This window comes from Myzus persicae, unplaced genomic scaffold (assembly GCF_001856785.1).
Source record: "Myzus persicae strain clone G006 unplaced genomic scaffold, MPER_G0061.0, whole genome shotgun sequence".
Classification (NCBI taxonomy): domain Eukaryota; kingdom Metazoa; phylum Arthropoda; class Insecta; order Hemiptera; family Aphididae; genus Myzus; species Myzus persicae.
Genome location: NW_019102735.1, coordinates 110,048 through 125,682, shown reverse-complemented (window position 1 = coordinate 125,682; position 15,635 = coordinate 110,048). Strand labels below are relative to the sequence as shown.

Sequence of the window (15,635 nt, the reverse complement as noted above, 5' to 3'; positions counted from 1 at the left end):
GAAAGTGATAAGGATTTTTGATAAAGCTTGGACCCTTGTTTCGAACGCGGGAATGTTTGAAATTCCAGTATCACTGTATCAGTGTTTAGAAATCTCACTTCATCCACGAACATCGGCAATTGAATAATTCGTTTCCCAGTCGCATGTCCGGTGATTTTTCGTATGTAAAAAAATGTTAATTCAAAATCTGTGTTGGAATGTCTGGCAAGTCCGTCACCTCAAGCGAAAATCGATTAACATTCAAGTTAGGCGTTATAGCTACCTAGGTAAGCAATCCGACTTTCTTCAGACAATGAATTAAACTACATCAATCAAATAATCAATTGAAAAAAAGTGATACCGAACTATATGTATTATTTTTCTCTACTTCTCCTTTAAGAGTAAAAATAAACTCTTGGCCTTCTTTCAATTCTTTGATTATATCCAAATCTCCAAAGAATGATCTTTTACATAAACATGTGAGAATGCTGACCGATCAAAATAAACTTTTAATCCTTGTCGAACTTCTTCATCAGAGAAAATGTCAAATGTTTCATAATCAATGCTATTGTAAATGATTTAATACTAACAATAATTAATAAGTAAGTGATGACCTAATACTATTTTTACAAAATTATACCTATATTAATTAAAAATAACGCTATATTTTAGTACTTAACCTGTTTGGTTTAATATTTGGATCAGCTGACTGCTAAATCCACAGCGAGCAACTTTTTTATTGCCTTTAATTAATGCCGTTACATCAGATTTATTTGTAATAAATTTGAGCCTGAAGGCTGAAACAACATTAAAAAATTGAACCCAAACTTTAAAAATATTAATTAAACATACGGGTAAATGGTAATCCATTGTAGTTAATAATTGCTATGTGCCTATGTCCCACCAATAAACATACCAAATATATAACACTTGAGATAGGCATTGGATTATTGGAACGCCATGTAAGGATCGTCGAAATATGCGTTATGAGAATACCAGATGTTATTGACATCGGGGAAGGTTAGTACAAAAAAGCAACATCGTCGCATTATTAAAAGCCGCGGTAATGCAAGTTGTAGTTTATATCGATAGTTGTGTTTAGATTGGACTGGCATTGATGTCTATTCGTCGGGACGTACTCCTCGAGGATCAATGTGAAAATGAAAAATTGATCAATGTGGATGCGATCAGTATAATAAAATCGCGCTAAGTCCTAGGCGATTAGATATTGTTTTGCAATCTCACAATAAAAATACCTATGTTATTTAATTACGATTGATAGTATAAACAGTCCTTAACTAACTCGTGTGTTTTTTTATAACACTTAATTATACATTTTGGATTGTTGTTATCATGAATAACTGACTAGGTACCTATGTCGGCAATGAATTAGTTTACTAGTGAACTGCTTAAATAATTAGTGAGTTTACCATGGGTTTATTATTATTACAAAGGTTATGGACACAAATATATATTGTATGAAATAATTTAAAACTCAAACACTTTACATAGACTTATACATTTAATATAGTATATTTATTTTATAAAGAGGAATTGGGGGTGTGGTTAAAGCCCCACACAGGGCCGTGTTCTGAAAATTATCAGGACTCTCCCCATCATGACAAATTCCTGAATACGCCGCTGGTCATCTAATTCCTCGTTGCCATTGGGCATTGGCTATTTCCCATTTAACATCAGACAGTTTGCATTCAGAACATTTTATGCCGGCGGCATATTTGACACTAAATACTTTAGAATCAGAATTTTTTTTAGCTCGATGCAGAGTGACATTCAACTCTCGATCATTAATACTTGCTGGTATAGCATGGTGACTGGTGAGGTAGAATTCTTCTTGTTACATTCTCTAGATAAACATGTGTTATATATATATATATATAGTATATGTACTACCATATGTACATACTATATATAGTATATGTACTACCATATGTACATACGTACTACTATATATTATATAGCATACATATCACATATATAAGCATACGTATTTATAGAAGTAAATAGGAGACAAGGTAGTAACTAGTAATATAATATAACTTTAGATGTTGGAATAACTCATCGACCTCTAACTGGGTATTGATAAATATCTGTCATGTTTGCCAACTGCCGGGCATGGGATCTATTATTTTTTTTTAAATATAGGGACCTACATATTTTTTAATTCAAATAATATCATATTACATATATTATACTGATGAGTAGATTCTGAATCCCTGGGATAGAAAGTCCGATTTAAAACAAGTCGAAAAATACAATTTAAATATTCAATCAACAAAATTAAGACTTTAAATAATATTTAATTCAATTACTATTTCTTATACAGTTATGCGCCTATACAATTAAGTATCTACGATTGTGTCGAATTCAAAAGGTACAAATACAGATTTTGAATTTGACTTATACTTTTGTGTTGACAATTTTGTAAATTGAATTATTCGTATTTTCAAACATTTTGTCTGTCTCAAAAAATGTGCTCTGACTCTTTGTCCAACAGACAAAAAAAATAGTCAAAACTGTATTTCAAATTGGACTTTTTGACTGATCACTGTGGCTACTGGCTACTATATGCTATAAATAAAATCATTCATTAGGTATTACCTTTACTGAAGCTCAGAGGTTTCTAATGTGAAGCTCCTTCAAGTCTACACCGTTCTTTTCATTGTAACCAAAATTTTTACTTATTGTGCATCCTAGTGGCTAGTAGGCACAGATTGAAAATAACTCATTATAATAAACGAAAAAAAAAATGATTACTTATTATCATTACTTACTCATGCCCGTAGTTATTATAAACAAATAATATTGTAGTGGTAAATATATAAATTAAATCGTAATGTTACCTATGAGCTATACTAGCTATAGTTACCTAATGATGCATATTTCATTATTTGTTATTTGTTGACTTTAGTGAGTTAACGCATGCGAATGGCTAATGTGACACATTTTTAACAAAATATACAGTAGGTATGTAGAAAAAATACCACTATTGCATGTTTCAAAAATAAAAAGTAAGTTTCCAAAAATGAATTTCCATTGCTCTAAATCAAGTCACGAACAGTTAGACACTTACTTTCATAAAAGCAGGAAATGTAGCTAGGAAATGCATCACCTTGTATATATCATACAATTACGGTCATCTAAAATGTAATATATTTACATAATCAAACATTCGAATTCCATCCGCATTACGTACTGACGGAATTGTATATTTTATAATTTGTTGACTACAATTGTAGATATTACTATGTGCTATGGCCATATATTATACGGTAGGTACGTGAGGAATCGTAAAATATTACGGTACCTATTAAATATTCATTTTAGAAGTGTCCTGTATGAATGATTAAAGTATTCAACCTACCTATCTATAATATGATTAATGATTATGATACCTACTTAAGTACCTAGGTCCATATTGTTTAAGTAATAAATAGTTGTTTATTATTATGCATCATCATGTATATGATGCAATATAATAATTTCAGTAAAAACGAATGTTTCCGTTTTTGAAAATATTTTATACATAATTTTAAGTCGTAACAAAACAACATTTTTAAATATTTTTATCTTAATCATTTTTATGGTTTTTTACCCTTTTGAATCACAAGTCACAGCATAATTCTTTTTATCCCATAATATGCTGAAGCAGAATATTCATCGGAGTACTTATTTCGATCTATAAAAATCGAATTCTCGACAAGTAGTCTGTTAGTTATAATTTTATAAACATAAGAGATTAAATGAACGGAGTAGTATATAGCACAGAACAAATAATATATTACATACCTACTGTTTGGTGGCTTTTGAATCCCAGAGATAGAAAGTCCGATTTGAAAAAAGTCGAACAAGTCCAAAAATACAATTTAAATATTCAATTCACAAATTTAAGACTTAAAATAATGAAAAAATTTAATTGGAGTACAATTTTTTTTAGTACTAGTGTATACGTGCCACTTCACTCATCAGAACTTTAAATACATATAACTCATCAATTCGTCTCGTCAAGTTTGATTTGTATTTATCAAGTAAGTACTACAAAAAATATTTTGCTTTAGAATAAGGAATTAAGAATGAACAATATAAAAATGATACAATGAAAAATAGTAAAAAATATTTTTTATTTTTGAAGATTTAAAATTATTTTTAAAAAAGTTAAGTTTTTAAAATAATAAGTTTCTTTTGTTAAGTGGACGCTACGTGGATATATTTTGTTGTCTCCGTCTTACAAGTGAACGCAAGACGCAAGTTAGCAACATACCAAATTTTATGATCAGCAGATCACGTTTAGCTCCGTAAGTTCAAAAATTAGAGTGTATTGACCTCTAATCAAATTTAAAAGTAAGATTAATAACTAGGGCAATTCGTGGGCTTTTTATTGTATTTTAATTTCAAAGTGAGTTATAAGTATTTTAAAATTGTAAATTGGTTATAGATCTTAAATTTGGTATGTTGCACACTTGTAAGACGGAAACAAGTGAAACAACAAATGTTTGCGTAGAGTCCTCTTAAATGGATCACCTAGGACCCGATTATGTACATATGCACGACTTATATTTAATAACTATATAAATATTTAAAAAATATAAGAATTAACCCATTCATGAGCACAAATTATGTGGCATAATAATTTACTTAGCATGGTTTTTTTTTTTTTGTTCTTTGAACATTTTAAAACTAACTATACATTTAAACTGAAATCTTGTAATCATAGAAAAATAATTATAATATAGACTAATATAATAATATGGATTAGAGTTAGAACATTTATTGATTTCATACAATTTAATCATTCAGTACTTTTAATTTGTGTGGCTAGCCAACTGGGTCAATTATTATTAATTTTAGATTGAAAGTTTACACCATGTACTAAATTACGAGAGTAAGTCACCATAAGTCGTAACCTTCAACATCTTATATCTCTTACATTTTTTAAAACTTTATCCACAAGACTGTAACATACAAATCATGTGAAGTATAACAAATATTGAATATTTTTTAACTGACTAAATATAAATAATAGTTGGATAATTGGTAAAAAACATTCTATAAGTGGTGCATGCCTCTTCCCTTCAACACAGAAATTAAGTTGTGAAATAGAAGCTAATAAAAAAAGTAAAATGAATGATAGTTTAATTGTTTTACTACTTATAAAAAATATTAACAAACTTTTGAACCCTTCATTTGATTAAAACTAAATAATTTATCTTTATTATCATGATAAAAGTACTGCGGTACCTAGATGTATCTACCTTGGGGAGAGGGGGCTAAATACGCCACGGCATTAAAATCAATGATGATTCATGAACTTTAAACCACAGATGAGGCCTAAACTTTAAGTCATCGTAACCATTTCTTAAACCCGGCATAATTTTCTAATAATATGTGTTCAAAGAGCATATAATATTATAATCCATATCTTATTTTGAACGTGTTATAAAGAATCATAAAAACAAATTGTAAACAATAAATTAGTATTTTATTTATATAGAATCAGTCTTGTCGTTAACAATTAAACACACCTACAGACAGATACTTATATGGCACTTAAGGTTACAATTGTCTCAATTAGTCAAAAACATATATGATTACATAATCAAACATAAAAGCAAAATATTGTGTTATGAGAAAATAAACAAAATCTTAACATAAAAAGAAATAAACAAAGGGTTTAACACTTAAACAAAATATTAAATAGTAAACATAAGAATAATTAGATTAACAATGACAATATTTTGTTAAAAAAACATAAACCATAAGTTTAAAAATAATATAGATACATACATATATGAATTGAATTATAGATTTTTAATAACAAAGTTACAAAATTTGCAAAGTTTCTGTACCCTTAATTTATATAATAATTACTTGCATTTTTAGAAATATGTTTTGATGCACTTATAAATTTAATTTTAATTAGTTCATTGGCAGAAGCTTTCATATAAAGAGTTAATTAATTGTTACATTATTATTATAATAATTTCTATTAATATATTATATAAGTTCAATAAGAACTACAATTAATAAGTCATGATAAAATGGATGATAACATGGTATGGACTTTCTGGGAAAAAATTATTTGTATACATATATATATATTTATCAATTATCATGGGCTTGTCTAGAATTTAAGATACTTATTTATAGTTTTTGAACTGTTCAATGTGTGTTACAATAAATAGATAAAAGTAATTCATTTTTGTAACGTAATTCATGGAATACAGTATACTAAAGTAATATTATATTAAATTTGTATTAACAGAACATTCTAGCTTAACAGTCTAATATAAGTTTTGGTTATACCTATACCTAACAACATAATAAAATATTAATTTTTTTAATTTAATTTAATTTTAATGACAATATATAAAAAAAAACAAACATTTGAACAAAAATCATAACAAAACAGTTGTATAATAAGACAAGAATCTCTTCAATATAAAAATAGATACTATATATATACAAGATTCTCTTTAATAAACCTTGAAACTCGATTCATTATTAAATAACATAGGTATGTAAAAAAGGCACAATACATTTTAAATTTTAAAAAAATTATCTCTGTGACATAAAGCTTTCTTCCATTTTTGTGACTACTCCATTTATGACACCAATGCAATGTTTAAATTGGCACATAAATTCGTCTACTTCATTTGGGCATTGGCTTTCTTCAATTTTAGATTTCTAAAAATAATTTGTTAGAAGTATTAATATTTTGATATTAGATTTATTAAAGTACCTACTAATATATTCAAAACAAAAAATCGAAAGTTAGGTAAACCAATAAGCAATAATTTACTTAGAATAGTTATGATTTATAACTTAGTTACCGATTTTCTATGTTTTTTCGATGAACGGCGTTTTTGTGATTCATCATTTTGTTTGTTTGATACAGTTGTGTTTTTGGTTTTAGTTGAATTTAAATTATGCCCAATATTTTTTATAGGTGTAGAGGAGTGTAGTTTTACCATTTCACTGGGAGAGCACAATTCATTGTTATCAACTAATATATTAATACCGCTTACTAATGTATTTTCCTTAGAGACTCTGGTTGAAGACATACCACAACCAGATGAATCACTGCGACATTCATGTTTATTCTGATATTTGTTACTTATCACTGGTGCAATTTCTAGTGAACTCAGTGATAAATCATTAGATGATACAGAATATGAATGTGGTAATGGAAATTCTACATCTTGATCTGTGTCCATTTCAGAAACATCAGTGCTTGCTAACGATTCTTGCCACAACTTCACCTAAAACACATATTTGAAAAAAAAATTAGTATTAAATAATTTCATAAAAAAAAAAAATCATCAATTAGAAAATTATTTTAACTAGTGTCTAGTACCCATATTAATTTGTATATATTATTATTTATGATTGTTGAATGAGCTAAGGAGTAGAATAAGGTAAGTACTTAAAGTAAGCATGTTTTGATAACATTGTAGAACATCTGAATAGATGAGAAATGTTGCAGGTCACAGGGCTGTTTCAAAGTGAACAGAGTGAGAAGTTCAAGAAAAGTTTAAAAGAATAAGATAATGTGTGGCTCCAAATCAAGGATGGAAAAAAGATTAAGCTTTTCCTAGTATGATTGAGCCTTTGAAGTTTTTAATCAGTGATGCATCAGAATAAATAGAACTCTCTGTATAGTAGGTTTTTACTGCACCTCCCTCAACATCGGTCACTGTAATGTATGTGTTAAATTTAAATTCAATTGTATTAACATTATGTACAAAAAACAATTCTGAGTGAAGATTGTCTGTGAGCCAATATAACTAAGTATTTTTTATGATATTATTGCCATTAGAGTAGCTTAACATTTTACCATTTGTAATATTGACACACAGTAGGTTGAATTAATTTTTTCCGAAAACATAGCATTTTAGAATGTCATTGTGTGTAATAATATAGTACTTTTATGCTTGTATACCTTAAACAGTTTCAAGTACCCACTTAAAATATTTTCAAATTACAACAAAATAATTGAAACTGTTATTCTTTGTTTAAATATCTAATTTGGTATACTTCTAATTTTATTCAAATTTAAACTTAAAATATCTATAACAATAAACTGTGTTGACATATTTTTTTGATTTTTTGGTTACAATATGAAATATACTCTGGGCGGAATAATAACGTACCAGGTCGCGCAGACGGCGACCAGTTCCCCACCAGCACCCTTGTCATACTTATAACTTTATAAGCATTCTGTTATAGCCTTAGATCATATACTAGTACCTATATAATCTAACTATCTAAGGTAGTAAGGTTATAACATTTATTTATTCTATATTTATAGTCGTCAGCAGGACCTGTTTTGGTCCGCCGCCCGGGTACGTTCTTATTCCGTGCAGAGTGTACTTATGACTAGTTATGAGAAACCTTGTTTTAAATACTTTCTAATCCTTAGCTATAAAAATTAAAAATGTTATGATTTTTAAACATCACGATAATTTACGAATTTTCGTCATTTTGATGAATTTCGTCAAAAATTGTACTTCTGCAAATAAATAAGTTGTGGATATGTATCTTAAATATTTTCAAACTGCTATTATGTGTGGAACCTTGTATTAGGTACATTTTTAAACTTTTTGACCAGACGAATATTTTTTTATCGACATTTATTACAAAAGAACAAAAAAAAAAAATGAAAAATGTAATTGTCTTTAAATAGCGTAATAAGAGTCAAAAATGTAATCTTGCATGGGAGATGGTCATAACAAAATTTGGTGAAAATGTCAAGCATTAATTTCAAGTTATTTGTTTTTGAGTTACTAGAAAAAAAAACATACTTCATCAATATTATCAAAAACTGGATTTGCGTAAAAATTCCTGTTTTTTCTTATTTTTTATTTTGTACAACCCGACGCTTATAAAAATTACTGGGAATTTTACCTTTCAAAAGTACCAACTAGATCAAATGTTCTACCAGAAACCATCCTCATGATTACACACATACAGTAATATAGGTAATATCAATTCACTGCTCAGAAACTACAATGCATATGACTGAAAAACAAATACCAATAATTCTGCTTTTACGCATAAATCATTAACTAATAATTCAATATATTAATATTGTTATCATTTACAATGTATGAATACATAAACCTTTCAATGAAATAATATTAAATATTATTAATTCCCAAACCGAAATTTACAAAACTTTGATACGTCATATTATGGTCGACTAGAGCTTTAGGTACCAGTTTTAGATATTCAGATTCAAAAATATACTTAAGTTTGATACCTAATAAATACTATACGATCAGATATACTAAGGCTTAAAAACTAATTTGTAAGGACTTCAGAGTGCTTATTAAACTTTAAAATGTAAGACATTAAGCCCTGCGAAGTTCAGATTTTGAAACTTACAAAATCCTCATTAAAACTTGAATAATTCATAAATATCAGTTAGAGCACTTAGATATATACCTAGATAGTTGTTTTTTTATAATTAATAACATTGATATGGAGTATATGTGTACTAACAGTAAAATATGTATATTATAGATAATATGTATCAGAAGTCTTTTACACACGCAGTGGCGTCCAACCTATATTAAGCCACTGGGGTAAACCGTGTTTAAAGGTGACATCTAAACACTCACCCGATCCGGCTAAAGGGAGGGGGGGACCACCTCTTTTCAAAAGTTCTGGGGTATTTACCCCACTTCCTATGCGTGTTCGGCGACATTGTACAAACGTGTTATTAATATCTTGCTCGTTGATTGTCTTGAAAATTGAAATAATAGTATACAGGACGTATGTATGAGACAGTTTTGGACAAAAATAACTAGATTTATATGAGATTGTATTCATGCGCGAACTCTCAAGGGGATGTAATATGTAGACTTCATCCGTTTCCGGTTATTTACAGCTCGCAACCAGATGGCCTCAAAAACACGTACAATGACTAGCACGTGTTATTTCTATTGTAAAATAAGGTACGCCGCAGTATTGATAGCCTACGTAATAATCTCAGCCGTGTGTGCGTGTGTACTGGGTCTATTGTTAAATGCGATGCATAATATAAGCAATCGATATAAAAACGATATTTATTATGTACACACAATTTACTGTAACATAATTTAATATATATATATCATATACACATATATATTTTCATATTGGTTGATGACTTTTTTACTGACACAATGAGCAATAAATTCTGTAGATAATCAACGATGCCAAGGGTAGAGAATTACAAATATTATAAACAATAAAGTATAAACCCAAATTTAAGACATGTATTAGCTTAGGCACCTCTATATTGTATATTTTAGTCTTTAAAAGTTATTTAGGTAAATATATATTTAATTACGAAGTAAAGTTTTTACAGATGTAACATTTAACACTAAAGTTGTTTTTATTGTACATATTTCAGAATATTGTTTTAGAAGTCGTGACATTTCGAAAGCTGTCTTCAATGTATAAAAATAAACACATTCTATGTAAAAGTCAGTAGACAGGGAGAACACTGGGACACTGCCAAAAGAACACATAGCCAAATGTATTATGTTACAAGTATTTATATGAGATTAAAAACGTACATAGGTAAGTTCAATTAAATATATTAATTGATAATTCAATATTATAGATTCTAAATATATCCTGCTATGACTAATTGGAACATATTCCAAAAAGTATTTTGAAATTTTTTTTTGTTTTTATATAAATATATTTTAAAACGCATTTGTCAGCCTTATCTGTTTTATTCATGCTGTCCTCAGAAGCGGGAAGGTTCATGCACTGAAGAGCACAGAAGGTATAGCACATTTTAAATTATGAAAGAATTGAAAATGTATTATTAAGCTTGATATAAGGGTGGATTATTTATAAAAAATGTAGAAATAGGTAAAAATTAATTTATGTTCATGCATGAAGAAAAAATATATTATATAAAAGCATTCTTAAGTGGCAATATTTTGATGGGTATGTTTAAACATATAAACCAGAGTATAATATGGTAAGCTTATGTTTTTACGTGTATTAAACTTACAATAATATTAGCCTATAACCATTAAAACCTGATACAAAACAAAATTTATTAAACTGTTCATACAAAGATTAAAATCCGAAAGTAAAAATATAGGAATTATTTAGAGAACTACCCAGTACCTACTAATACAAAAGTTAAACAAATATTCTAAGATTGTAACAATATATAATTTACAGACTAGGTTAGGTTACAATGGTAATGATGTCGAATTTTCGTAGAAACACTTTTCGGAAAACAAGAGTACATCAAAGTTTCAAGTCAATTAGAAATAGAATATGATTTTAACTTTTAACTTAGAACTTAGAAGTGGTCACTTTTTAATTTTCTCCAGTTTTCATAGACAAAGCATTTAAAGCAAACACAGTGTGATCAAGGCTCTGCTCAGAATCATTATTCAGATGTAATGATAAATTATGAATTTAAATTTAAAATCCAACCACAAATGTACCTACCTTTTTGACTAAATTTTAATAGCACTTTTGCCTTTTGGTCTCTTAACTTTTAATATAAATACCTAGAATTACCTGTTATCAATATTTCAGTTGAACACACTTTTTGTACCTATATAATATTTGAATCTAAATTTTATCTTATTTATGACTTGATTAATTATCTAATAACTCACCTTTTGTATAGCAGATCTCGAGTCTCTCAGTGTTTTGTAGGCACCAATATTGGAATAATTTATTAAGTCACCTCCTGATTTCACTTTTCGAACCTTGAGACCATTTTCTTTTTCTAGATTTGAGTTTTCTTTTTGTATTGCTGATAACGTATTTGACGGTTTTAATTTATAGCCACGGCCCCAAACTTCTTTAGGGGGCGGTATACTATAACCCGGGGATAATGGCTCTATTAATTCATTTTCAGTAAATTTTAACACATCTCTACTAGGTTTGGCCAATTTTAAAATAATATTTGTCGCAGAATTATACTTATTTTCCATTACTTTATAATTGTATTGGAGTTGTTCTATTAGTCTATTTTTCTCCAATAATTGAATTTCAAGTTTTTTCAAATTGCTCTTTAAATTTATAATTTCTTCACCTTCAGTTTTAATCATTTCATCAACATATTTATTTACTTGCTGTTTTCTTGATGAAGGTTGTAAACTATATCTTATAGCTTTACTTTTAGCTTCATTATCTTTAATATCTTTAATGTATTGTTTTACTTTACTTTCAACATGTGCATATTTTTTCTTATTTTTACCTGAGGAGTTCAGACAACTATTAGAGTTATGAATACCTGATTCTGTTCTAGAAGTCATGGCACTGGTTAATGTTTCTGTAGAATATATAGCTGAATCTTCTCGTATAAGTGGTTTGAAAGATTTTATTGTCGTTAAATCAGCTAGTGAATATGACTTTATTGGACCTTTGTAATTAATATACTTATTTGTGTTCGGTTTGGTAATGGGTATTCGAGTAGTTTCTGACTCTGATTCGGATGATGTGAACTCTACTGAACTTGTAGTTGATGTACTAAAACTTGTCAACAATGAAGGTAATGTGACATCTTCAATGAACACCGTAGGAGAGTCGAATTCCAAATCCATTGTGGAACTATCAAAAAAATAAAAATAAAAAAATGAATAAAACAATCAAGAACATAAGAACATAATTTAATATTTTCAACAAGCATTTATAATAACTTGTAAATAATATATAAGGTAGGTATTAAGACTTCATTTGAAAAATTGGAACTTTCAACTAGGGTCATCTTCAAAGTATACCAATATGGAATGTACATAATATGTAACAAAGATTTATAATATAGCTTAAATAAAAACTTTTTACTTAAAAATCAATAGGTATATTACCTGGAGGTTACCTACTCAACTTTATAAACAAAGTTAACATTAATATCGTAATACCATCTTACCTACTTAAAATAACCAGTAAGTAGATCTACCTAAAGGAAATTAAAAACATGAACAAAATTTTAAAATGTTTGTACTTAGCCTCATTTATTTACAAAATCTAAAAAAAAAATATTATTAACCAAAAATTATAGTCTTTGGGTCACTTAATAGCAGTAATTTTGGAATAGCACCAAGTTACTAAAGTATCTACAGCTCGATCTAAAGCTATAAAGGTATGAGATCGGAGATACTGAGCAAAGGCTACCAAATATCACTGACATATCAGTTGCAAAAACTGTATGACAGGTAATCTGTCTTGATTTTACTCATAATATATTTTCTAAGTATAGTTAAGAATTTTAGATCTTAAATGATGGTAAAAATATATAGAGCAGCGTCATTTAGTTTATTATCTAATTGGTATCAAACAAAATACCTCAACAATTTATTTACAGTTTATATTAATAAACTGTACAACTGACTGACAGCAGTTATTTTCATTATTAGGTACTAAATTGAAAGATAGCATGTTTATTTTATGACGTCTTATTTAATTGTGTATTTTACTATTATTAACAGTAGCCAAAAGTTAAAACTAAATTTGTTAAAAGACCCTGAAACAATTTTATCCCATTGTAGTAATATTAAAAATAAGCCGTTGATAGTAAACAACATGATTATCCAAGCATTTAATAATTTTTTTTTTATTGTACCTCCTATACCTATTTAGCCATATTTACTTAAATAAAACAATATTATTATCGTAATATTTTTCAAAAAGTTATCCCCTGACTACCCCATCCATCTTTAAAATAATTAAATGGCATCAACTGGAACTTTTCAAGTACACCAAGAACCCTTTTTATTTACATTTTATCATATTTTTTTTTCCTAGTGATGTAAACTTTTGTGAACATTTTTTTGTGAAATTTCAAAATGTTGAAAATTATGAAAATTTTATAATTTCTCATATTAATTTATTATCAAATGAATCCATTTATATTATTATATTATAAAGACTACATAATTATATTTATAACTGTATACGTATTACCATTTACAAATTGTAATATTATTTCAATATTACAGGTACTATTAAACATAATATAGGAAATCTAAAACACAAATAAATTGATCTCTGCAATAAATTTGCATTTTAATTTATTGATAAAAAAAATTTATATTTTTATATCAGCATAAATCAAAGTATATAAATGTTTTTCTACATTTATTGGATTTTCCATTTTTTATATTTATTGTTTGAGTTATTTCCAAAATTAAGGTACCAAGGACATCTAATTGGGTGCACAGTCTTCCATCCTCTAATCTGTACATAGTCAACCTTTGAGGGAGGAGATCCCTTTCGGGGTTAGGTAAACTTGAGCTAACACAACGAGTAACATAACCTATTGCTTGACAAGTATAGTACTGCCGCCAATCCATGATCGCCAGACGGTTATAATCTCGATACTAATAATCTGCGCCAATTTTATTTTGCACCACCGTCTTTAAAAAAGTACGTAAGAATGAAAAAAAAAATGTGCCCAGTAAACTAGAAATACGCCAACATGGGTACAACATGGGTACAACATTTTTAATTTCATATTCCAAAGCAAAATATTTTTTGAATTATTTTCATACATACAAATAATTGAACTTCGAAACGAGTGGTTAATGAGTTTTAACCTAGGTTTTAAGTTTCAAGTATTTAAAGTTAAATTGAGTACCATGCCACAAGCATACCCTGCAATATGTTGATCCAATAACTCCATATCTTTTCTACACTTTAAATATTTTTAATTATAACTCATAAGTATAACTAACTAACAAATGGTTCAAATCTTTCAAAATTCTATTTTTATGTACATATTGAAATATTATTTTTCAGAATAGGAAATTATAAATGTTTGTTGTTATTTTAAAAAAAATTCTAAAAAATGATAACGATAAAAAATTGTGAAAAATATATTTATTTTTTAGTTATAATTTCATAATGAGTAATGTTTGGAGATCCAACATAATTATATTATAAGTCAAATTATCAGCTGCAGTATAAGCATGGAAAACGAGAACAGCTGTACTTACAGCAATATTATTCAGAAAAAGGGACAAAGCTCAGAATTTCAATTTACCAACTAAAAACAATAATAATGATATTTTAAACATTTCAATATATTGTTACATATGTTATCGGTAGGTGCCTCCTACCAACGGACTTATCCCGCCATACGAGACAAGTCACGAGTGCCTAAAAATCAGTGCCCTCCACTCAGATCAGTCAGATCCAAATAACGATCGCAGAATCCTCAGTCCCGAATCCCGATGATTACCTGTATTTTATTTCACTGGATTCGCCGATTGATGGAGATCGACGTGAATTCGAATCTAGAGACGCGGCCCGAAATAATAGAATAATTATCTTAACTTCGAAACGGGATCAGAACGCGACCGGCGCAGAACAGCCACCGAACGAACGAACGAAAATAGCTCTAGAAAAATACGACGGAGGCAAAACGCGTGCGGTCGACGGGAAAAAGACGCGAAATAAAAATTCGAGCGATACCGACACGCCGCGCAGCGGGGATGAAATAATAATGATGCGATTCGTACGCCGGTGATAAATAATAATAATAATAATAATAATAGTAACGTCGGATCGGCAGATGATCTAAGCGCACAAACAAAACGCGCATGCGACACCGGCTAGTGGCGAGTAGCGACTGACGTGCGTGGTCGTACCAGCCGTTCTATACGGTCTACCGC

General features: G+C 28.6%; 1 protein-coding gene across 1 annotated transcript; it reads right to left on the bottom strand.

Moving 5' to 3' along the window:
- Nucleotides 1-5,742: 5,742 nt before the first annotated feature.
- LOC111033058 lies at nucleotides 5,743-15,309 on the bottom strand. Its single transcript, XM_022313636.1, has 4 exons — nucleotides 15,203-15,309; nucleotides 11,634-12,573; nucleotides 6,828-7,256; nucleotides 5,743-6,681 (listed from the first exon to the last, which is right to left on the bottom strand). The coding sequence occupies exons 2-4, from the start codon at nucleotides 12,564-12,566 to the stop codon at nucleotides 6,553-6,555; spliced, it is 1,491 nt and encodes a 496-aa protein (XP_022169328.1). The 5' UTR covers nucleotides 12,567-12,573; nucleotides 15,203-15,309; the 3' UTR covers nucleotides 5,743-6,552.
- Nucleotides 15,310-15,635: the final 326 nt, after the last annotated feature.